Below are 26,606 nucleotides of genomic sequence, written 5' to 3' on the forward strand. Positions count from 1 at the left end.
CATCAGAAGCCAAACTATAAGTTTGTTTGTTCAATGTTTGTAAACAAAGTATATGTCAACAAACACTGTATGGCCTCAAAACATGGTTAAAAACTATCATTTTGATATCATGGATGGTCAGTCATTGCATCCATAGCTCGGTCTATGCATTTGAGTGTGTTTAAATTCATACAGGCAAATCGCTTAATCTCTTACCGAAACAGTGGCGGGGAATGGGAAAATGCTTTGTTATTGTTTCGACTGCGTCGGTGACAGACATAGTTTTCCAAGTGTTTAGTGATTCACTGGTGTTTCCGAGCTCACAGCGCAGTCGACAGACAGTGGGCGAACCGGATGATAATTTGGTTCAATTCCTTGCAGAGCGGTTTTATGCTTCACATGTATCTCAGTGGAGGCGCCTCTGTCCTATAAACTTTATGGATTCCGCTACAACCCTGTAATTTTGAAATACGCTCTGTATTTGGCGTTTAAAGCCATCTCAATTGCGCACGGGATCTAGACAATTAACTGGAAAAAAATGATTCCCCGAACGGTAGGATTCTGCTTTCAGTATTAATCTCAGTGATAGTATTTATTAATGGTCTCTATTGCATTGGCAACTTTGTAGTCTGCATTGATAAAGAAATGCGTGAGATACTTTTTGAGCACGAGTTATCTAAAAATGTTATTTTTTAAGTGGTTTAGCTCAGTGTGAGCAACATAAGCCACTTACTAATAATTGTGCATCATTTGCCCAATTATGTGTAACATGATTACAATTCGGGGAATTCAGGCGTCCAGGCATATGCAATACTATTTAACATGATCAGAAAGGAGACTTGCCTGGAGGAATTGATATTCGACCTAATTACAAAATATATGGATCATTATCACAGTGAAAATGTATTACAAATTGTAGGCTATATCATTCTTATTATTAGTAGTAGTAGTAGGCCTAGTGATATGTATAATATTAGAGTAGACTTTATATTGTATATGTTGCACTTAATATTTTATATTGCTACATGTTATTCGTTTTCTTATTAGGGTTTTTCGTTTTCCTTTCCATTAGGCCTATTTATCTGATATGGGATGGTTACATTTTTGTTTAATTTTCAAAATGACACGTTTTCAAACGCCAGTAGGCTTGTTGTTACATCAAGATTATGATAAGTGGTCGAAAGTTGATATGTCGGCGATAACAAATCATGGTTTTGCATGCCGGCTGCTGGTAGGCTTCATCTCAGTGCCTTGCGCACAACTAGCGCTCTCTACCCATGACCCTTGCCCTTGACAGCTCTAGTGCAGAATGATTGGAAGGCGCTAGTCTGGTATCATTTTATCACTTGGTCAACCGTTTTAAATGTATTGGTTGGACAAAAAGCTGAAATGTCTTTGGTTTGAGGCCCGCGTGTGGTTTTACCTATTTTCTGTCATAGACTGTACAATTATTTGTGTGGCGTGGTGAACAAGCGTTGAATATGGAGAAGATCTTTGAACCAACAAAGAACGGAAACCTCCGGGGCGTTTTACGAGAAAGCATATAAAACATTATTGCTCTTTTGTTGAGGTTTGAGGTGAGTTCAGGGGTTATTGAACACATGACCTCATAAAAAAAAAGAGGTGAGTTAATTACTGATTTTGTTATGTGATGTGTTCGAAACTGGGTATCAAAGTTGTTATAGCAAGTAGCTGCAAGAAGTCATATCTACAGGTGAATTCTTCTTCAAGAGGCAATGATGAATTCCTGGCAAAAGAGAACTGTGCACTGACTTGCATCATTTGGATTAGATTAGTTGTTATGATCCCTATGATTTATGGTTAGAGATGTTAGTTCAGAGTAAAGTGTCCGTACAGTACATTGCTGATAGGCAATCACAGATTTGTCTGAATGACAGTATTGATGGAGTGTTACATATATATTTTCCTTCACCCTGCGCTCTCCACCCTCCTGTTAGTGGTAGGGGGTTTATGCAACACAAACCTTGGCTTCCATTGTCATGCTGTAACATAGAGTACGGTTCATCATTTTTTAGACCAGTGCTGTCTCCTTAACATCATCCCCAAACACAATCACCTCACTACCAATGCCTCTTACTGGTAAAACATGCAAGCAAGATGATAGTACTTTTACCTTTTGAACATGTGAGAAGAAAGCACTGGGTAACAGTTCAGCATGGCTCATTGCTTCTTCTTTGGTAGCAGGTGCTGTCAGAAAGTTGTTACATGCAGTGCATATACACATATTTTTTACGGTACTTGGACATCTTGATGCATTCATATTCACAGAGATCACCACAGGCTACACAGACACACAAAAAACTGAGCAAATCACACGCACATATACTGACTCTCCATACCTGTCTCTCTCAAACACACTCTCTGTCTTTCACTCTTTGAGAGAGAGGATCACGGGCGCCAGTTGTAGTAAGAGTCCTGTTATGTAAAATGAGAACTCTTTCTGTCAGGGGTGTCAGTGTTAATTGGGCTGGCACCTAATGGCTCTGTGTGCTCCTCTGTTGTGTAGTGTGTCTGTCAAAATACTGGTCCACGCACCTGACACCACTCAGAATGACAGGGTTGTGACATCAGGCGCTCCATGAATGTGGTGCCAAGGGGTTCACGGTTTAGAGAGCAAAGGAATTTCATACCAGCAAGGGCATCTGGTTGCTGGGATATGCCACAGCTCCTATACTTTACAAGGAGTCTATGAGTACATTACTGTAATGCTTTGGTTGGCTTGGTAAACATCAGTGGCTTGGGGCCTCCCAAGTGCTAGAGGCGTCACTACAGATCCGGATTTGATCATGAAGCGGCGCACAACAGGCCTAGCATCGTCCGGTTTAGGGGAGGGTTTGGCCGACTGGGATGTCCTTGTCCCATCGCCCTTTAGCGACTCCTTGTGGCGGCCAGGCGCATTCACGCTGACTTTGGTCGCCAGCTGTAAGATGTTTCCCGACGACACATTGGTGCGGCTGGCTTCTGGGTTAACCGAGCAGTGTGTCAAGAAGCAGTGCAGCTTGGCGGGGTCGTGTTTCGGAGGACGCATGGCTCTCGACCTTTGTCTCTCCCGAGTCCGTACGGGAGTTGCAGCGATGGGACAAGACTGTAACTACCAATTGGATATCACGAAATTGAGGAGAAAAAGTGGTGGAAAATAAATAAAATAAAAGTAAATAAACATCAGTGGCTTGCAACTTCTCTAAAGAGAATCCCCCGGATTAAGTGTAGACGGACTCAAAATGGATGTTTTGAGCAAATAAAATAGTGTTATCTGAAGTACAAAGTAAAGTGTGTGTATGTGTGTGTGTGGCATTGCCCTATGGCACCTGGAAGAAATAGATTTTTGTTATTCCACTGCCTTGTTGTGTCCTGAGTCCTGACCTATTTGTGCTAACAGTGAGCCAAAATACCAATATTTCTTATTTCATTTAATAGATTGTATTAAAAATATGTACACATAAAATCTAGGGAGAATGGTCAATGCTTGCTTGTTCAAGGTTTTCTACTTTTGAAGATTATAAAATGTATCTGTCCTTGAATATTATCAATGATCTTCCATACTTTTTTTCAATTATTCTGTTTGTAATTTCCCGACATGAATAGTGTTTATGTACCGACATCAAGACGGGGAAAAGTCTCAAAGGGAGATTTCCTTTTTATCTTGTTTGCCGTCTTGAAAATACAAGTAAACAACACAAGCATGTTGTGGGTGGTTAGTTGATTACTTTCCTAATTTAAATTACGCATGCAGTATAACCTTTCATTCAGTCATACCCATGATCTGATCAAGCCCTCAAGTCCAATAAATCCAATTTGGTCAATGAGGTCAGCATCAATTGGCTGAAGTCTATGGAGTCCCTAAATTGTACAGAAAGTTGATCATGGCAGGATAAATGCCAGTAACACCAACTTCCAGTCAGATAAGCATACATAAAGCATCTATGACCATCTTTTGAGGCAACACCCGACATAGACATCAACAAAAACAATAAGACAACAGACAACAACAAAAAATGAAAAGCTCGCTTTAAACACCCAATCCTGTTATTCACTATGGAAAGTTTACGTCTCGATTTCGCGTCTCAGTTATCTCCTCTTTTTCTTCACCCTCTAACTTAGGTAGACTTCTAAATGGCCCGAGGGGTTTCGTTTGTTTCTAATCCTCCTCTATTTATGTTTCTATGTTCTGCCCATTGCTGTTCTGGATTATTTCACTGCAGAGCCTCTAGCCCTGTTCACTATACCTTATCCAACCTTTCAGTTCCACCACCCACACATGCGATGACATCATCTGGTTTCAATGATGTTTCTAGATATGATGTTTCTAATATCTCTCTCATTATCACTCAATACCTAGGTTTACCTCCACTGTATTCACATCCTACCATACATTTGTCTGTACATTATACCTTGAAGCTATTTTATCACCCCCAGAAACCTCCTTTTACTCTCTGTTCCAGACGTTCTAGACCACCAATTATCTTAGCTTTTACCCGTACCCTTATCCTACTCCTCCTCTGTTCCTCTGGTGATGTAGAGGTGAATCCAGGCCCTGCAGTGCCTAGCTCCACTCCTATTCCCCAGGCGCTCTCTTTTGATGACTTCTGTAACCGTAATAGCCTTGGTTTCATGCATGTTAACATTAGAAGCCTCCTCCCTAAGTTTGTTTTATTCACTGCTTTAGCACACTCTGCCAACCCGGATGTTCTAGCCGTGTCTGAATCCTGGCTTAGGAAGACCACCAAAAATTCTGAAATTTGAATCCCTAACTACAACATTTTCAGACAAGATAGAACGGCCAAAGGGGGCGGAGTTGCAATCTACTGCAAAGATAGCCTGCAGAGTTCTGTCCTACTATCAGTTCTGTACCCAAACAATTTGAACTTCTACTTTTAAAAATCCACCTCTCTAAAAACAAGTCTCTCACCGTTGCCGCCTGCTATAGACCACCCTCTGCCCCCAGCTGTGCGCTGGACACCATAGGTGAACTGATTTCCCCCTATCTATCTTCAGAGCTCGTGCTGCTAGGCGACCTAAACTGGAACATGCTTAACACCCCAGCAATCCTACAATCTAAGCTTGATGCCCTCAATCTCACACAAATTATAAATGAACCTACCAGGTACCACCCCAAAGTCGTAAACACGGGCACCCTCATAGATATCATCCTAACCAACTTGCCCTCTAAATACACCTCTGCTGTTTTCAACCAAGATCTCAGCGATCACTGCCTCATTGCCTGCATCTGTAATGGGTCAGCGGTCAAACGACCTCTACTCATCAATGTCAAACGCTCCGTGAAACACTTCAGCGAGCAGGCCTTTCTAATCGACCTGGCCGGGGTATCCTGGAAGGATATTGATCTCATCCCGTCAGTAGAGGATGCCTGGTTATTTAAAAAAAAGCCTTGCTCACCATCTTAAATAAGCATGCCCCATTCAAGAAATTTAGAACCAGGAACAGATATAGCCCTTGGTTCTCTCCAGACCTGACTGCCCTTAACCAACACAAAAACATCCTATGGCGTTCTGCATTAGCATCGAACAGCCCCCGTGATATGCAACTTTTCAGGGAAGCTAGAAACCAATATACACAGGCAGTTAGAAAAGCCAGTGCTAGCTTTTTCAAGCAGAAATTTGCTTCCTGCAACACAAACTCAAAAAAGTTCTGGGACACTGTAAAGTCCATGGAGAATAAGAACACCTCCTCCCAGCTGCCCACTGCACTGAAGATAGGAAACACTGTCACCACCGATAAATCCACTATAATTGAGAATTTCAATAAGCATTTTTCTACGGCTGGCCATGCTTTCCACCTGGCTACCCCTATCCCGATCAACAGCACTGCACCCCCCACAGCAACTCGCCCAAGCCTTCCCCATTTCTCCTTCTCCCAAATCCAGTCAGCTGATGTTCTGAAAGAGCTGCAAAATCTGGACCCCTACAAATCAGCCGGGCTAGACAATCTGGACCCTTTCTTTCCAAAAAATTATCTGCCGAAATTGTTGCCACCCCTATTACTAGCCTGTTCAACCTCTCTTTCATGTCGTCTGAGATTCCCAAAGATTGGAAAGCAGCTGCGGTCACCCCCCTCTTCAAAGGGGGGGACACTCTTGACCCAAACTGCTACAGACCTATATCTATCCTACCCTGCCTTTCTAAGGTCTTCGAAAGCCAAGTCAACAAACAGATTACCAACCATTTCGAATCCCACCATACCTTCTCCGCTATGCAATCTGGTTTCAGAGCTGGTCATGGGTGCACCTCAGCCACGCTCAAGGGCCTAAACGATATCTTAACCGCCATCGATAAGAAACAATACTGTGCAGCTGCAGCCGTATTCATTAACCTGGCCAAGGCTTTCGACTCTGTCAATCACCACATCCTCATCGACATACTCGACAGCCTTGGTTTCTCAAATGATTGCCTCGCCTGGTTCACCAAATACTTCTCTGATAGAGTTCAGTGTATCAAATCGGAGGGTCTGTTGTCTGGGCCTCTTGCAGTCTCTATGGGGGTGCCACAGGGTTCAATTCTTGGATCGACTCTTTTCTCTGTATATGTCAATGATGTCGCTCTTGCTGCTGGTGAGTCTCTGATCCACCTCTACGCAGACGACACCATTCTGTATACTTCTGGCCCTTCTTTGGACACTGTTAATAACAACCCTCCAGGCGAGCTTCAATGCCATACAACTCTCCTTCCGTGGCCTCCAATTGCTCTTAAATATAAGTAAAACTAAATGCATGCTCTTCAACCGATCGCTGCCTGCACCTGCCCGCCTGTCCAACATCACTACTCTGGACGGCTCTGACTTAGAATATGTTGACAACTACAAATACCTAGGTGTGTGGTTAGACTGTAAACTCTCCTTCCAGACTCACATCAAACATCTCCAATCCAAAGTTAAATCTAGATATGGCTTCCTATTTCGCAACAAAGCATCCTTCACTCATGCTGCCAAACATACCCTTGTAAAACTGACCATCCTACCAATCCTCGACTTCGGCGATGTAATTTACAAAATAGCCTCCAATACCCTACTCAACAAATTGGATGCAGCTTCATACTCGTTGCCAAACCCGCTGTCTCCAGGTCATCTACAAGACCCTGCTAGGTAAAGTCCCCCCTTATCTCAGCTCGCTGATCACCATAGCAGCACCCACACCTGTAGCACATTCTCCAGCAGGTATATCTCCCTGGTCACCCCCAAAACCAATTCTTCCTTTGGCCGCCTCTCCTTCCAGTTCTCTGCTGCCAATGACTGGAACGAACTACAAAAATCTCTGAAACTGGAAACACTTATCGCCCTCACTAGCTTTAAGCACCAGCTGTCAGAGCAGCTCACAGATTACTGCACCTGTACATAGCCCACCTATAATTTAGCCCAAACAACTACCTCTTTCCCTACTGTATTTATTTATTTATTTTGTTCCTTTGCACCCCATTATTTATATCTCTACTTTGCACATTCTTCCACTGCAAATCAACCATTCCAGTGTTTTACTTGCTATATTGTATTTACTTTGCCACCATGACCTTGTTTTGTCTTTACCTCCCTTATCTCACCTCACTTGCTCACATTGTATATAGACTTATTTTTCTATTGTATTATTGACTGTATGTTTGTTTTACTCCATGTGTAACTCTGTGTTGTTGTATGTGTCGAACTGCTTTGCTTTATCTTGGCCAGGTCGCAATTGTAAATGAGAACTTGTTCTCAACTTGCCTACCTGGTTAAATAAAGGTGAAATAAATAAATATTGAGGATGTGCCAAGGCATAGCCCTGCTGCAACCGGGCTGAAGGCAAACAGCGCATAGAGCTTTTCTGTCACGCCCTGACCTTAGATCCTTTTTATGTCTCTATTTTGGTTTGGTCAGGGCGTGAGTTGGGGTGGGCATTCTATGTTTTGTGTTTCTTTGATTTTCTATTTCTATGTTTTGGCCGGGTATGGTTCTCAATCAGGGACAGCTGTCTATCGTTGTCTCTGATTGGGAACCACACTTAGGTACCCTTTTTTCCCCACCTGTGTTTATGGGAAGTTAACTTTGTTTGATGGCACATTGCCTTAGACATCATGGTTTGTTTTGGTATTGTTTATTGTTGGCGGCATCTACTATTAAAAGTATGTACGCTCACCACGCTGCACCTTGGTCCAGTTCTTCCTTCAACAGCCGTGATATTTTCTTATCTGTGTCGTGTAGAGAGGGAATCTGAGGTATTTGTGCAAATATGAGATCTGAATCTCTTTACCCTATTAAGGATGATATTGGGATGTGAAGCAACACACAAAGCTCCAGAAGTCCAAGCTTGTGTTAAGAAGCTATAGAGTTTGCATGAATGTACTGTTTCTCTCACTACCTTGCCGCACAAATTGTTGATGTTAGATTCTTCTTTGGTCTTGACCATCAGTGGCTTGCAACTTCTTTAAAGAGAATCCCCCGGATTAAGTGTAGACGGACTCAAAATGGATGTTTTGAGCAAATAAAATAGTGTTATCTGAAGTACAAAGTAAAGTGTGTGTATGTGTGTGTGTGGCATTGCCCTATGGCACCTGGAAGAAATAGATTTTTGTTATTCCACTGCCTTGTTGTGTCCTGAGTCCTGACCTATTTGTGCTAACAGTGAGCCAAAATACCAATATTTCTTATTTCATTTAATAGATTGTATTAAAAATATGTACACATAAAATCTAGGGAGAATGGTCAATGCTTGCTTGTTCAAGGTTTTCTACTTTTGAAGATTATAAAATGTATCTGTCCTTGAATATTATCAATGATCTTCCATACTTTTTTTCAATTATTCTGTTTGTAATTTCCCGACATGAATAGTGTTTATGTACCGACATCAAGACGGGGAAAAGTCTCAAAGGGAGATTTCCTTTTTATCTTGTTTGCCGTCTTGAAAATACAAGTAAACAACACAAGCATGTTGTGGGTGGTTAGTTGATTACTTTCCTAATTTAAATTACGCATGCAGTATAACCTTTCATTCAGTCATACCCATGATCTGATCAAGCCCTCAAGTCCAATAAATCCAATTTGGTCAATGAGGTCAGCATCAATTGGCTGAAGTCTATGGAGTCCCTAAATTGTACAGAAAGTTGATCATGGCAGGATAAATGCCAGTAACACCAACTTCCAGTCAGATAAGCATACATAAAGCATCTATGACCATCTTTTGAGGCAACACCCGACATAGACATCAACAAAAACAATAAGACAACAGACAACAACAAAAAATGAAAAGCTCGCTTTAAACACCCAATCCTGTTATTCACTATGGAAAGTTTACGTCTCGATTTCGCGTCTCAGTTATCTCCTCTTTTTCTTCACCCTCTAACTTAGGTAGACTTCTAAATGGCCCGAGGGGTTTCGTTTGTTTCTAATCCTCCTCTATTTATGTTTCTATGTTCTGCCCATTGCTGTTCTGGATTATTTCACTGCAGAGCCTCTAGCCCTGTTCACTATACCTTATCCAACCTTTCAGTTCCACCACCCACACATGCGATGACATCATCTGGTTTCAATGATGTTTCTAGAGACAATATCTCTCTCATTATCACTCAATACCTAGGTTTACCTCCACTGTATTCACATCCTACCATACATTTGTCTGTACATTATACCTTGAAGCTATTTTATCACCCCCAGAAACCTCCTTTTACTCTCTGTTCCAGACGTTCTAGACCACCAATTATCTTAGCTTTTACCCGTACCCTTATCCTACTCCTCCTCTGTTCCTCTGGTGATGTAGAGGTGAATCCAGGCCCTGCAGTGCCTAGCTCCACTCCTATTCCCCAGGCGCTCTCTTTTGATGACTTCTGTAACCGTAATAGCCTTGGTTTCATGCATGTTAACATTAGAAGCCTCCTCCCTAAGTTTGTTTTATTCACTGCTTTAGCACACTCTGCCAACCCGGATGTTCTAGCCGTGTCTGAATCCTGGCTTAGGAAGACCACCAAAAATTCTGAAATTTGAATCCCTAACTACAACATTTTCAGACAAGATAGAACGGCCAAAGGGGGCGGAGTTGCAATCTACTGCAAAGATAGCCTGCAGAGTTCTGTCCTACTATCAGTTCTGTACCCAAACAATTTGAACTTCTACTTTTAAAAATCCACCTCTCTAAAAACAAGTCTCTCACCGTTGCCGCCTGCTATAGACCACCCTCTGCCCCCAGCTGTGCGCTGGACACCATAGGTGAACTGATTTCCCCCTATCTATCTTCAGAGCTCGTGCTGCTAGGCGACCTAAACTGGAACATGCTTAACACCCCAGCAATCCTACAATCTAAGCTTGATGCCCTCAATCTCACACAAATTATAAATGAACCTACCAGGTACCACCCCAAAGTCGTAAACACGGGCACCCTCATAGATATCATCCTAACCAACTTGCCCTCTAAATACACCTCTGCTGTTTTCAACCAAGATCTCAGTGATCACTGCCTCATTGCCTGCATCTGTAATGGGTCAGCGGTCAAACGACCTCTACTCATCAATGTCAAATGCTCCGTGAAACACTTCAGCGAGCAGGCCTTTCTAATCGACCTGGCCGGGGTATCCTGGAAGGATATTGATCTCATCCCGTCAGTAGAGGATGCCTGGTTATTTAAAAAAAAAGCCTTCCTCACCATCTTAAATAAGCATGCCCCATTCAAGAAATTTAGAACCAGGAACAGATATAGCCCTTGGTTCTCTCCAGACCTGACTGCCCTTAACCAACACAAAAACATCCTATGGCGTTCGGCATTAGCATCGAACAGCCCCCGTGATATGCAACTTTTCAGGGAAGCTAGAAACCAATATACACAGGCAGTTAGAAAAGCCAGTGCTAGCTTTTTCAAGCAGAAATTTGCTTCCTGCAACACAAACTCAAAAAAGTTCTGGGACACTGTAAAGTCCATGGAGAATAAGAACACCTCCTCCCAGCTGCCCACTGCACTGAAGATAGGAAACACTGTCACCACCGATAAATCCACTATAATTGAGAATTTCAATAAGCATTTTTCTACGGCTGGCCATGCTTTCCACCTGGCTACCCCTATCCCGATCAACAGCACTGCACCCCCCACAGCAACTCGCCCAAGCCTTCCCCATTTCTCCTTCTCCCAAATCCAGTCAGCTGATGTTCTGAAAGAGCTGCAAAATCTGGACCCCTACAAATCAGCCGGGCTAGACAATCTGGACCCTTTCTTTCCAAAACATTATCTGCCGAAATTGTTGCCACCCCTATTACTAGCCTGTTCAACCTCTCTTTCATGTCGTCTGAGATTCCCAAAGATTGGAAAGCAGCTGCGGTCACCCCCCTCTTCAAAGGGGGGGACACTCTTGACCCAAACTGCTACAGACCTATATCTATCCTACCCTGCCTTGCTAAGGTCTTCGAAAGCCAAGTCAACAAACAGATTACCAACCATTTCGAATCCCACCATACCTTCTCCGCTATGCAATCTGGTTTCAGAGCTGGTCATGGGTGCACCTCAGCCACGCTCAAGGGCCTAAACGATATCTTAACCGCCATCGATAAGAAACAATACTGTGCAGCTGCAGCCGTATTCATTAACCTGGCCAAGGCTTTCGACTCTGTCAATCACCACATCCTCATCGACATACTCGACAGCCTTGGTTTCTCAAATGATTGCCTCGCCTGGTTCACCAAATACTTTTCTGATAGAGTTCAGTGTATCAAATCGGAGGGTCTGTTGTCTGGGCCTCTTGCAGTCTCTATGGGGGTGCCACAGGGTTCAATTCTTGGATCGACTCTTTTCTCTGTATATGTCAATGATGTCGCTCTTGCTGCTGGTGAGTCTCTGATCCACCTCTACGCAGACGACACCATTCTGTATACTTCTGGCCCTTCTTTGGACACTGTTAATAACAACCCTCCAGGCGAGCTTCAATGCCATACAACTCTCCTTCCGTGGCCTCCAATTGCTCTTAAATATAAGTAAAACTAAATGCATGCTCTTCAACCGATCGCTGCCTGCACCTGCCCGCCTGTCCAACATCACTACTCTGGACGGCTCTGACTTAGAATATGTTGACAACTACAAATACCTAGGTGTGTGGTTAGACTGTAAACTCTCCTTCCAGACTCACATCAAACATCTCCAATCCAAAGTTAAATCTAGATATGGCTTCCTATTTCGCAACAAAGCATCCTTCACTCATGCTGCCAAACATACCCTTGTAAAACTGACCATCCTACCAATCCTCGACTTCGGCGATGTAATTTACAAAATAGCCTCCAATACCCTACTCAACAAATTGGATGCAGCTTCATACTCGTTGCCAAACCCGCTGTCTCCAGGTCATCTACAAGACCCTGCTAGGTAAAGTCCCCCCTTATCTCAGCTCGCTGATCACCATAGCAGCACCCACACCTGTAGCACATGCTCCAGCAGGTATATCTCCCTGGTCACCCCCAAAACCAATTCTTCCTTTGGCCGCCTCTCCTTCCAGTTCTCTGCTGCCAATGACTGGAACGAACTACAAAAATCTCTGAAACTGGAAACACTTATCGCCCTCACTAGCTTTAAGCACCAGCTGTCAGAGCAGCTCACAGATTACTGCACCTGTACATAGCCCACCTATAATTTAGCCCAAACAACTACCTCTTTCCCTACTGTATTTATTTATTTATTTTGTTCCTTTGCACCCCATTATTTATATCTCTACTTTGCACATTCTTCCACTGCAAATCAACCATTCCAGTGTTTTACTTGCTATATTGTATTTACTTTGCCACCATGACCTTGTTTTGTCTTTACCTCCCTTATCTCACCTCACTTGCTCACATTGTATATAGACTTATTTTTCTATTGTATTATTGACTGTATGTTTGTTTTACTCCATGTGTAACTCTGTGTTGTTGTATGTGTCGAACTGCTTTGCTTTATCTTGGCCAGGTCGCAATTGTAAATGAGAACTTGTTCTCAACTTGCCTACCTGGTTAAATAAAGGTGAAATAAATAAATATTGAGGATGTGCCAAGGCATAGCCCTGCTGCAACCGGGCTGAAGGCAAACAGCGCATAGAGCTTTTCTGTCACGCCCTGACCTTAGATCCTTTTTATGTCTCTATTTTGGTTTGGTCAGGGCGTGAGTTGGGGTGGGCATTCTATGTTTTGTGTTTCTTTGATTTTCTATTTCTATGTTTTGGCCGGGTATGGTTCTCAATCAGGGACAGCTGTCTATCGTTGTCACTGATTGGGAACCACACTTAGGTACCCTTTTTTCCCCACCTGTGTTTATGGGAAGTTAACTTTGTTTGATGGCACATTGCCTTAGACATCATGGTTTGTTTTGGTATTGTTTATTGTTGGCGGCATCTACTATTAAAAGTATGTACGCTCACCACGCTGCACCTTGGTCCAGTTCTTCCTTCAACAGCCGTGATATTTTCTTATCTGTGTCGTGTAGAGAGGGAATCTGAGGTATTTGTGCAAATATGAGATCTGAATCTCTTTACCCTATTAAGGATGATATTGGGATGTGAAGCAACACACAAAGCTCCAGAAGTCCAAGCTTGTGTTAAGAAGCTATAGAGTTTGCATGAATGTACTGTTTCTCTCACTACCTTGCCGCACAAATTGTTGATGTTAGATTCTTCTTTGGTCTTGACAGAGTAGGTGAAGTCCTGTTTGTTCTGTTTACAGTAGGTAGGCTATTGCATTTATAGGGAAACATTTCTTATGTTTAGTTTGTCCTCCATATTTCACCTTTGAATTTACTGATCTATGGTGTCTACAGCCTAAGTTACTCCCAGGGAATGTCTGCTTAATGATTGATTAACTTAATGATTGATTAACTTGAGTACTAATTAAAAGGACTAAGGCCCACTTATGAGGAAACATCTGCCTATCATCAAGCCTTCAGGACAGAGAAAAATAAACATGGGAATTTAATGATGCCTTCCTCTTTTGTCATTGTGGTTGCCTCATGATTTATCAGGGAAAGATCCTAATGTAACCTATCTGTTATGAGATGTCAGACATTGCTATTGTTTGTTTTATCATTATCACATTTCAAGGTAAGACCCAGGTAAGACGGCAGGCAGGCTCAGGGTCAGGTCAGGCAGAGGCTGGTAAAGCAGAGTAATGGGGCAAAGGTACAGGTCGGCAAGCAGGCAGGCTCAGGGTCAGGACAGGCAGAAGGGTCAAAGCCGGGAAAAACCAGAAAACAGGAGCAAGGGTAAAAATGCTGGTAGGTTCTACGAACAAAACGAACTGGCAACAGAAAAACGGAGAACACAGGTATAAATACACAGGGGATAATGAGGGGAGATGGGAGACACCTGGTGGGGTGGTGACAAGCGTGTGTGTGTGTGCGTGCGTGCGTGCATAATAATAATACATTTAATTTGTATAGCGCTTTTAATTACAAAATTATCTCAACACATTTAGAATCAAGGAAGGTTAAATAGAGAGTGTGCTAGTGATAGTCTGTAGAAGTGAGTTTTAAAGTGGGTTTAAGGCCTGTTTTAAAAGGGGCAAGGGAGCAGAAGTCTTGGTCCCCAATAGTTTGGAGACGTGTCTTGGGGACTTGAAAGTGGCTGGAGTGAAGAGTACGAGGTGGTTCGCTGATTGAGATGAGGTCGCTGATGTAGATGGGGCTCAATCCAACAAGGCTTTAAATGCAAGCATGAGGATTTTATAGTCGGTCCTGTAGTTGACTGGTAACCGGTGGAGTTGGGCTAGGATTGGGGTGATGTGGTCTGACTTCTTGGTCCTAGTCAGGACCGTGGCAGTACTCATCTGGATTAGTTGGAGCCTCTGTAGTGATTTGGCTTGGAGGTCCCCAAACCGCACATTGACGTAGTCGATCCGAGCGAAGATAAAGTTGTGAATAGTTTCTCTGCATATGGCTGGAAGAGTGATGGTATAACCCAGGCAATATTTTTAAGATGGAAAAATGATGGTTTACCTATTTGTTTTATGTCAGCAGAGACAGAGAAGGATCAAACTTGACTTCTAAGTTGGAGATGACAGAGGACAGGTGGATGGCCTGGCCGTTGATTGTAGGGCAGATGTTTCCAGCACTGGTGACCTGCTTGGGTGTCCCAATAAGCATAACCTCAGTCTTGCTACTGTTCATCTGGAGGAAGTTCTCTTTCATCCATACCAGTGTAGGCTGCTGAGGGGAGGACGGCTCATAATAATGTCTGGAATGGAGAAAATGGAATGGCATCAAACACATGGAAACCATGTGTTTGATCTATTTGATACCGTCCCACTAATTCTGCTCCGGTAGTTACCATGAGCCCGTCCTCCACAATTCTTTGTATACATTCTCTTGGAATGTTATCAGCCCTGGGGAACTTTGTGTGGAGATATGTTTTATAAAAGAAGACAGAGAGGAACCTGTGTCTGGTGCTCTGTAGACCTACAACCTCTGGTGTCTTGCCATCAATGCTCCTCCTGTGTGGTTGGAATTGTAATTTAATCACCCTTTCCTCTTTGGCATTGGGTTGTATCATGATTTATCAGGAAAATAATATGAAGTAGCCTCAATCTATTATATATGCATACACACAATAATGATAAAACACAATATTTGACATCTCATAATTAGGGCCAAGATGTTTATTTACCCCTTTTGCGATATCCAATTGGTAATTACAGTATTGTCCCATCACTGCAACTCCCGTACGGACTCAGGAGAGGCGATGGTCAAGAGCCATGCATCCTCCCGAAACACAACCCTGCCAAACTGCACTGCTTCTTGACACACTAGTGTTGCTGCAGGTAAGAAATCCTAGGAAACGTTCTGTAATTGACACAATCAGTTAATCAATGTCTGGTTGTGCGTGTCTGTTGGGGGGATTGCCTAAGCCAGGGGAGGCGTAGCTCTGCGAATCTTAATCACACGTAACCTATTATTTTGCAGGGAATACTATTTGTAGATCAGTGATTCTACTTCTCAATTTGCTCAAGCTGATCCTCTCCAATGGACTCAGAAGATGTTGCTAAAAAAATAGGTCAATTTGGGGCAGTTAAAGTGGAGAGTCAATGAAACCAACCATGAAAGTAGCAAATTCCAGGGGTAGCCCTCGACCGGGACTCGAACCCAGGTCCAGTAACTATCATGCCAACACTTTAACCGTTACTGAATGTTTCCTAGCATTTCCTACCTGCAGCAACACTAGTGGACAATGCTGGAAATACCAAATAAAAGCACAATGCCTCAAAAGTGCCCCAAAACACCTGGCCCAAATTATGAGGTGTCAGACATTGTGTTTTATATTAATTGTGTGGGTGGGTGCGTGCGTGTGCTGGCTGTCGTGCCTGTGCATATCTGCATGCATGTCTTTGCCCATATTTGTGTACTTTGCCATACAGTATACCAGTATCTGTGCATAAACAGTGCCATGTGGAAATGACAGCTCTCTCTCTGAAGTAAAAATCATTCAGTGGTTACTATGTGGATCCCCCCAAGCCCTCCCTCCCCTCTTCTACACAACAAGATGATTGGAAAATGGATGTCACACAGGGAGAGGGGCCAACGTGTCCGCAGCTTCTTGTAACCTTCCACTGCTCATCAGAGTTCTGATCTGCCTCAGTTATACTACAGCAGCAGGAATTCAACAACAATTCCTCTCCTCTGACCTTGCAGGCTATAGTACTGAATCTGAATTTGAAAAGGCATTCATCCATTTTATCGCTGTAGATTCCATCATCCATGCACCACACATTTCATTTTTGAAATATGCTGGCTACATGTTAAAGTGCTAATGCATAGAGAAGGTTTAATTATTCCCCGCTTCCTGTGTCTACAGCAGTGTAAAGGGAGCAGTGGGTTGTGCTGGCTTGCACCAGCTTGCCATAGCTAGACGGCCTCTGTGTGTCTGAAACCGATCGGATCAGGTCCCACCCATCTTTCCCCTAGTTATGCACACAAGCTCAAATCTCCAGTTCTAATCTTTCCCCCGTTTGAAGCTGCCGTGCTTCCAGACCTTGGTTAGTGTTATTACCTTAGTCACAGACAATGAGTTGGAGGGGCCACAAGGGCCACTGGACTGGCCTGAAATAGCCCTGGTGTTAAGGAGACCCAGAGCCTAGCTCTGATCCTCTTACACCTCCTGCCCAAACCGTTTCCCGTTTGACCATTATGGAGAGGGTCACACGCTATCCACTCTGTTTTAAAAGCATATCTGCCTTTGAGGACAAAAAAACTGTGACAGCACTGGTAAGAGACAGTCCCTCTACTGCAAGTTATACGCAACCAACCCCTGGCTCATGTGCTTCCTTTTACTGTCAGTGAAAGATGCCAGCTTCCATGGACACAAGATTAACTTTATTGTAGAAACTTTGGGAAATAGGAAAAAAAACAACCTGAAAAACTATAGCGCAGTTTAGATAACACAACTGACCAGATATCCTTATACCTTGGGTTTCCCTTGTTTTCATTCTCAAAAGACTGTGACTCTACTCTATATCACCAGGCTGGCATTGATACATGAGGTCATTGCCATGGTAAGTAGACCTGAAATACAATAAATAAATATCCGTCTAGATCTGTGCACTATAGACACTATATCAGACAAATCTCCAGGCTGTAATTGGTGACTATTACTTTTGAGATGTGCAAACTATGGCATAAGGGAACGATGAGCGGATAAGAGACATTCCGTAATTTCGATTAAGATATTAATGAGCGAGCTAAGACGGACATGGTCAATATAACTGTGTGTTCAGCACTTTTGAAATGTACAGCAACAGAATGCAGAACATGGCCTGCTTTGACAGTATTTTCCCTGTACACCAAGTGAGAACCGTAGGATAAATAAAGGGGGCATTTAAGCAGACAATGAAAGCTCTTACAATATTAGATGATGACATTTCTCAAAAACAGGTTATAGGCTACATGTGCACCGTCGAGTCAGAAGAGTAACATTAGGCGAAATTAAGAGGTGAAAATAGACCAAATTATTAGGGTGAGGCACATGGGCTACTAACAGCTTACTACACAACATACACTTAATATTACTTTCTTAGGTACAATATACATATCTCCCTGGCAAATTACATCATTTATGCAGCAGCATACAGTATAATACATTTTTGGACTCCCCTTGTTGTGATGTGCTCACTTGAACAGGAAGTTGGCACGGCGGTCCTTCATGGGTAAATGTTGTCATCAAAGAAAGAGAAAGATTTACAATTCCGAGTTGGATGACCGTTCAAAACGTATTTTCCCAGTCTGAGCGAGTTTATTCCCGACTTCCCAGTTGCAATGCTTGCGGTTAGCCATTGTCACCGATTCCTTCCAAACAACTCATTGTTGAATTTGCGATTTCCAACTTGTAATGTGTAATGTTTATATCCAATGGCCGATGAGCACCGATACGTTTTATCTATAATTTATCTTCATTATTTCTCTTCATATGACAATGATTAGAAAGGATTTGCCAGTAGATTGTCTACTTGATTCATGGTGATGACTGCTAGCTAAGATTTTGAAAGTAATATGTTGACATGATCAGTCCAATCAAAGCTACTGTAGATATAACTTGATTTCATTTCATCATTTTATCTGTGGCCAATGACCTTGAGCCTTCTTGGAAGGGAACTTCTAATCTGTCTATGACAGGACCCAAATGGCTCACATTCTTGATGTGTACCTGTACTAAAGGAGGGTGACGTAGTGTCCCCATGAGTGACAGAACACTGAGCCAATCACGGTGCAATGCTCCTATTTTCTGCTGGCCTGCCCCACCATCACAGAAAGCACTGAGCTAGGCTGAAACACCTGCATTTTGGAGCTGCCCCCCAAAATATATATTATTTATTTATTTAGCAAAAAATGTGGGGCTCTGCCGGGTCGCCACTGTATGTTACGATGTAAAATATTGTCTGTTGGATAATGTGGAACTTCCTTTTCTGTTTTGTGCGGCCATAGTACCTGTATGGGTTGGATTAGGGTTCAGTAGCTTGGCTGACATGTTGACTTAAACGAAGAGGTGTTTATCATGATGAGATGACATGGTAATTATGGCCAGGTTGTTGTTATATGTTATATGTTATATCAGGTTGTTGTTATATGTGGCTTCTTGGTTTTAGTCTAATACCTTCATGGGTCAAGGAAACCCCCACAGTTAGTGTGCTTGTTCAGGAGTTACTAAACAAGTTAATCCAATGGCATCTCCAGCTTTGGACCTTAATTGTTATTTTCAGAGCGTTTTTCTGGAGTGAAGTCAAAGCTTTTCAGGGTGTTTTGAAATGGCTGCTCATAGTTTGCGAAGGAATAAAGTCCAGGCAGTGTACTTTGGATCCCAATCTGTCTTTTGAGTAGCTACTCTTGATGTTGTGTGTATGCTACAGTGTTTGACCGCAGACCTACTGGATTCTTTTGTATAGAGGAAAAAAATAGAGACACCTGCTGGGAATTGGCCCCTGAAAAGAAAAATAAGCTATTGAGATTGAAAGCAGGATACAGTGCAACTCCCCCTCAACTCTTTTCTGGCCTAAAACTTAAAACATGTCATGTTCGATAAATGTACACATTTGGGGTTATTTTTGTAGGCTTAGAACGTTTTTCAAATCATGAGAGCATTAGCACAAGAAAAAATAGAATTCAGAGAAAAATACATCTTGTCAATGTGACTGATGTTAATGCATACAAATTTCCAAATTACTTGTGCAGAAAAAAAGGACCCGTCATAAAGGAAAATAAATTGATTAGATTAGTTGATTAGATTACAGCACTTTAATTGGATCCTCTGCGTGCATGAAGCAAGGCCCCAAAAGCACAAACAATGATGCTATCACAGTACAGTATGTACATTGAGGGAGTTGCTGTATAGACCAATGTGTTCCAGCTCTATAAGTAACATAGCAGGGACAATGGGAACAATATGTTATGTTCAGTGTTTGTATTTTTTTTAAAGAGAAATCACGCAGTTGTCTACACTGTTTAGCACAACACCCCCCCCCCCCCCCCCCACACACACACACACAAAACTATTAATAATTGACTGCAACCCGGTCATACATGATTTAACAGAACACTTTGTCTCTGGATTCAGGCTTCTTCAGAGCTATATTTAGAGAGTTAGGCCAACTTTTTGAATTTTGAATATTGTTTTCATTTGAGATATTCAGTTATATAGCATTATACCATGGCATTGTTGAATACTCGTTTCTGATTAGCTTGAAGGGCATTCCAGAGTGTGGATTATCTTCCTATAACGCACGGGACTGATGGTTTGGTTAGCGAAACTAGCAAGTCTTTATGTATGGTTACCAAGGCACTTACTGTAGATACAGTATCTATTAAACTTGTTAGCTACTTCAGTAGCCCCGTGTAAATGATCCATTACTTGTTTAAATATTCCCCATGTAATGTCAATGGTTGGCAAACATGGCTGCCATAGAATGTTGTTGTGTCATGCAAATGAATCGCAATGCAGAAACCTCAATGTCCTCTCTAAATACAGTACATGTCTCTGGGCTTCTTTATGTAGATGTTCACAACATTACAACGATTGGCTCTCCCATCAGATTGTCAGATAGCACTCTGGTTAGATTTCATTGAGAAGTTTTTGGGAGACGTGGGTGTGGACACGACGTCGATGCTCAAATTGTGCTGCCATTTGTCTAGTAACGCATGCAATTGTCTCCAATCCAGTCCCAAGTAACGAAGTGCTGACACACCCAGTGTCATTGGGAAATAGTGGGCTGAAACCTCTAGTGCTCTAATCAGCTACATGGTCTAATTGGCCAACGTTTTGACTTCCTTTCCACAAATCAAATGCCAAATCCTATGCCCATTGTGGACCACAAGCTTGTTTTAGCGTAATCGGTGATAAGGATTGTAACCCAAACCCATATTATGTGATTGCTCTGTACTGTATGCCGTAGGTCTAACTGATTGTGTGTGTTGTTTTGCAGGGTGCGGGCTATGGGGTGGAGGTCTGAGGCATGGCCTGGTTCTGGGCCCCCTGGGTGAACAACACCCAGTAGCCCTGAGATGATGAGTGGCCGTCCGCCCTGGCACTCCTCTAAGTGATGAAGACCCCTGCCATCCTCCTCCTCATCCTGTCTGTCCTGTGCAGAACTGTGGTAGGCACTTTTAACTTTGTTTCTGCTCATTACGGCAGTAGTGATTGTACTTAACATCACTTTTCAACTTCAATCCATCCATAGAAGTGTGTCAGGTCATTAGACGCTGTCGTTGTTAGTTTGTTGGATTATCCTTAGGAGCTGTTATGAAATGTAAGTCATGTGAAGATGATTCACCGTTCTGAATCACTGCAAATAATAATGGTCTGTGTGCTTTATAGAACACAATCAGAGTGCTGGGAAGCTGATCCGAACAGCAGTGCCAGTATAATGTGCTTTGCATCCTCAATCGATGCAGCTGGTTTAGTGGATGTGTCAGCTTTTATGGAGAACTTAAGTTACACCACTAGAGTAAGCCAAGGAATTTGTGTTTTATATCCAGTCAGATTTTACACCCAGTCAGGCCCACTACAGTTAGATATTGTGGGGCTTACCCAGGTGAGCCCGCTGGGGTTGACCCCTGACCCTCCATCCTGTGATTTGTGTCTGGCAGCTTGTGTCAACGAAGTCGGTGAAGCACACAGTGGAGGAATGGAACAAATACAGGAGCGAGTGCCTGCTGAGAATGAGCATGGACCCCACACCCCCAGGTAAGACTCAAAGACCTGTCCTATGTCCTAATCAGGCACACCCGATTGTGGGTTAACTAATAGAATAGAATAACATATAAAGCGTTATTGGGTAGACAGTGGAAATATGCCTTTGGCTTCACAGTTATAAAAAAACACCAGGAGCTTCATCCACAGAATCTACCCAATTCTTAGGATAAGTACCATGAGTCAGGCTTCAACTTAATGTCTGACCCAAAGGACTGGATCCATTGCAGGGCAGTATCCTCATCATTACTACTGTTTTCCCAGCTGGTCTTCCTCCAAACACTAAACAGTCTCTATCCTGCTTAGTTTAAGACAAAATCTTAGGGATTCAGGGTCTGCTTGCTGCTTATATACTTACTTCTACCCCCAGGCTTATTCTGCAGCCGCATGTTTGACATGTACGCCTGCTGGCCGGAGGGCATCCCCAACACCACCGTTAAAGTGCCCTGCCCGTGGTACCTTCCCTGGTACAACCAAGGTACTGGTGTGGCATTGGTTAGTGCTTTATGGTTTGGTAGAAGAAATGAGATTCTGTTTCATCCAACTTCTAGCTAGGAGGTTAATGCTAACACCGTTTCTATCTAAAGCCGTGCAGAATCAGGCCCCCGGTGTCTGGTCTGGTGCGTGAAATCACAAGCTCTGCTCGTCGGCTACTGCGTAGAAACCTAGAGGGGGGGGAAAGCCCTGGGGCCTTATTTATAACCGTGCTCCATTTCTGGAAGTCTGTGCACTTACAAAAATATTGAGATTTATAAACTTGACGCACGCCATATGTGTATGCATATTTCCCATTATAAATCAGCCCTGTCGTAAAACTGTGGATACGTGAACGAGCATTAAAGCCTGGAAAACGCTTCACCTTTTATGGTGACAATAACGCCCTTTATTTGCTGTATAATTTGGAACTATTGGAATTACGCCATGGCATACAAGAGACACGTTGTTGTTTAATAGTTTATCAAAAGATTATTGGGTTTTTGGTTGTCCTGCCTTGGTATAGACTCTGGGATTAAATAAGCAATGATGTCGCGCTCCTATCGCACAGCAATACTGTAACCTTACCCTGTCAAATATTTTACATAAGCTACCAGCCTATTTACTGTGTTGGCAAAATGTTTTCATCTTTAGCAGTGATTTATGATGTGTCTGGAACAGGACAGTGTTCGTTTCTGAACGTGAAAACAATGGCAAATTGTCATGGGCCTGCCAGCAGAACGTTTGAATTCAATTTTATATCGACTTTTCCCCCAACCTAAATACGATGGACTGCCCGCGCATTCTGAAACATTGTAGGGCTGCTACATTTTTTAAATTACAGTACTTACAGTTCTATTTCTCGTGTACTTTTGTTCTATTTGGCTTTTTTATTTATTATAGTACTACTGATTTTCATTACTGTATTGTTGGGAAAGAGCATGCAAGAAAGACATTTCACTGTATTTGTGAAAGTGACAATTAAAATGTGAAACTTGATTCATACTGTAGACCTACTTCAATGTAAACGATCGGCTGTTAAATTCGACTGTAGCCTAAATTCTGTATTATAAACTGCGCTGCCTATGCTATTGCTAATCCTGAAATACATATAGCCTCTTTACATGGCTACTAGGTCCAATTAAACGAGAGATGCACATGGTAATTGTTGTATGGCTCCTTCGGGAATATGAACCCATCACGGACAGAAAAGTGAGGAATATATTCTGCAATAGTTATGAAAATAGGAAAGACATTTCTACGTCTAATGATAAGATTCCTATGTCAAATTGTTTTTGACCAAACGAATCTAACAAAGATTTTCGCCCTTCTAACTAATGGAAAATGTTGCATTCTTGTTAATATGTTTTCCTGTTTTTAGTTTTTTATGAGTAAGCTTTTCACCATATCCCCATATCCCCATTTGCACAAAACACTTACTTACCAGCTTGCCATACAATATCTCAACCACTAGCAGATGTGCTTGTGCATGGTCTAAAGTTTGCGGGAAAGTGAACACATTCTCATATCAAGTATTTTTTTGAAGTAAATACCTACTTTTGCGTGAAAACTGGCGCACGCACATTTTGGGCTATATTTTGTACATACACACGGTTTATAAATGAGGCCCCTGGTCTGCCCTAAAAAGCCTATGTAAATTACGATCGACAGAACGGACCCAGCAAAAAACTATTTTGGCCTCTAAAATTGGTTTATTATGATTATGTTCGATCCCCACTGTGAATAATTTTAAAGTCCACTACAAATCGAGATATTAAATTAAACTGTGATCCATTCTGACTACTACATTTGTCGTCACACAGGACCGTGTGCTGACACAGACCTATCACGGGCCGGGAGGCTAGGATGAAAGCGACTACATTAACCATGATCCTTTGCTAGTTATTGCCACTTTCAACATGATCCTTAACAATTTTGTGGTGCCATTCAGACCCATTCAGCGATATGGCGTGCTTACAATTCAAATAGTTCCGGCTTCATGCGCCATTGGGAATACGTGTATGACGTCAGCGCTATCACTATCTGCTGGTTTTAATGTCTATGTGCAGAATTGAATTTGTCTCATCTGTTTGCCTTCTTCCTTTATCTCTCCCTCCCCGTGTCTGTGCAGTTCGTAATGGATATGTGTTGCGGGAGTGTGGGCCTGATGGCCAGTGGGCCGTTAACAACACCAGTAGCACCTGGAGGGACCACTCCCAGTGCAACGCAGACAATAACCAGCAGGTGGCACAGGTAATACCCATCATGCACCATTCCTGAAGTAGACCCTCCTCTCAGAGCACATAATAACATGCATGGCTAAGAGTAGGACAGTAGACTTTCAAATGATTCATGCTTTTAATGACTGAATGTGACTTTTAGAAAACTACACCAGTAGTCTTAGGAGACCCACCAAGTACTGACAGATGTTTTGAGAGGTAAACTAATTAATAGCCATTCAAAAAGCAAGGATTAATAGAGTAGGTACTCCATTGGGATTCCACCTGTAGGGGACATAGAAACGCAATTACCAGAATGGCCATTCTTTTACGATAATGCCAGAGTGCTCTGATTGCTTATGAATGTTGAGGTGGGCTAGCAGCAGCAGCAGCCGTCGCTGTGTCCTAATGTTGACGTCCACTCATCCCTATCAGCATGCTCAACTCGCGTCCTCCTTACCCTCTCTTAATTTCACATCTAGTGCCGCACTCCATTACGAGCTCAGTAATGAATGGCCCGTTTACTACGTAAATATAAAAGATCTCATTACTTAGTCGGTATTACATACAGGGTTATAGATCTGCCAGGGCTACGGGGGTGAGCTCTGAAAGACACGCAGTCCTTTCTTTATGAAGAGGGAGACAGCCGTCACCTAGGGGTTATGTTGTTGCTGGCAACCGATGATGCAATGCTGCTTTGCCTCATTGGCCCCACAACTGAAATGTACTCCAGTCTGCTGCCAGACTTTCTGATGATAAGAAAAATAGGTGGGCAAACGTTTATCACCGTTCACGGCCATTCGTAGTGAATAAAACAACGCTCCCTATGTTTCCAATGCATTTTTCCATGATAGGTGGGTAAATGTGCGTTTTACGCTCCACTTCACCATTGTTTGACACCAGTTACACTCACATGTTCTAATCTGTGAGATTCATAAACCTAGAGTATACAATAATGTAGTGTCACATATTTTCAACAGGAGCTTATTAGTGTACTGAGCGTCATTAAAGCGTTCATGAGCATTTTCCGAGGCATAATAGGCATCAAGACAAGAGGACTTCTTGCAGTCAGTGCATCTGCTTCGTCTGTATCTGTGTCCCTGTTTGCACTCTACTAAAAGGACAGGACATTCGTTCAGTACAGCACATCCATAAGAGAGTCAGAGAGTTATAGGTGAAAACAGGGTCATGTTGTTCCCTCGTCTACTTGGGATTTGAGTGCAGGTCTTTGTGTGTCCACAGGAGAACCAGATGGTCATCTTGGCCTACTTCCGGGTGATGTACACTGTGGGCTACTCTCTGTCCCTGGCCAGCCTTTCCCTGGCCCTTGTCATACTGCTCATCTTCAGGTAAATACTGGCTCTGACCACAGTTGTAAACAGCATACAGTACATCTTTATATGTCAGGATTTGACTCTATGGGACTGTTTGGACAAGGCAATGGCTTCACTTCTAGTATTCTGATGTGAATTAGGAAAATGTAAATCATACAGTAGTAGGGAAATAACCCTGCAGCAACAGGAAATTTGAATTATTATGTGGATTATAATTAATGGATATTTTTTGTTACTGCAAATTCTGACATTTTAAAGTGTAAATTACAAACTTTAGAACCTTGGATACACTACAAGTTTGCATTTCCTGCTGTGCAGGAAAATTCTCAGTAACAAAAGAGTGATCAAATGAAGATCCTACATCTGTATATGACATATACATGATGCTGGAAATAATTTTGTGATACAGTAATCTCAATGTCAAGTGTTGTACCCTAGGAAACTAAGGTGCACCAGGAACTATATCCACACCAATCTGTTTGCGTCCTTCATCCTGCGAGCCATATCCATCCTCACCAGAGATGCTGTTCTCACCAGGGACACCCCCGAGTTCAGAGACAACAGAGACGTGTCCAATGTCCTTAGTGATCAGGTCGGGAACTAAAGGCTATACACACTAATGCAGGTTATAGAAACACACACTCACACAAACAAACAGTTTACAGACTCAATTCATCACTCCGCCCCTGACCTTTGCCCCCAGGCTCTCTCTGGCTGCCGTGTGGCCCAGGTGCTGATGCAGTACTGTGTGGGGGCTAACTACTACTGGCTGCTGGTGGAAGGACTGTACCTTCACAACCTGCTGGTGCTCATGGTCTTCTCTGAGAACAGCTACTTCTGTGGATACCTCTTCATTGGCTGGGGTAGATACATACACACACTCACACATACAGATGGACACACACACACACACACATATGATAAATTATATAAAT

The 26,606-nt window shown here is 42.7% G+C and overlaps 1 protein-coding gene across 1 annotated transcript in view; it reads left to right on the forward strand.

Annotated features, from left to right (window-relative positions):
* The first annotated feature begins 228 nt into the window (after nt 1–228).
* LOC110507484 (glucagon receptor) overlaps nt 229–26,606 on the forward strand; it is a 32,508-nt gene continuing 6,130 nt past the window's right edge. Inside the window, exons 1-8 of the mRNA XM_021587504.2 lie at nt 229–532; nt 20,878–21,048; nt 21,542–21,638; nt 22,015–22,122; nt 24,250–24,371; nt 25,580–25,686; nt 26,110–26,263; nt 26,375–26,534. Coding sequence (XP_021443179.1) covers nt 20,995–21,048; nt 21,542–21,638; nt 22,015–22,122; nt 24,250–24,371; nt 25,580–25,686; nt 26,110–26,263; nt 26,375–26,534 — 802 coding nt within the window. The 5' untranslated portion in view covers nt 229–532; nt 20,878–20,994. The remainder of the gene's footprint in view (nt 533–20,877; nt 21,049–21,541; nt 21,639–22,014; nt 22,123–24,249; nt 24,372–25,579; nt 25,687–26,109; nt 26,264–26,374; nt 26,535–26,606) is intronic.

The sequence above is a fragment of the Oncorhynchus mykiss genome, chromosome 27 (assembly GCF_013265735.2).
Source record: "Oncorhynchus mykiss isolate Arlee chromosome 27, USDA_OmykA_1.1, whole genome shotgun sequence".
In the NCBI taxonomy this organism is placed as follows: domain Eukaryota; kingdom Metazoa; phylum Chordata; class Actinopteri; order Salmoniformes; family Salmonidae; genus Oncorhynchus; species Oncorhynchus mykiss.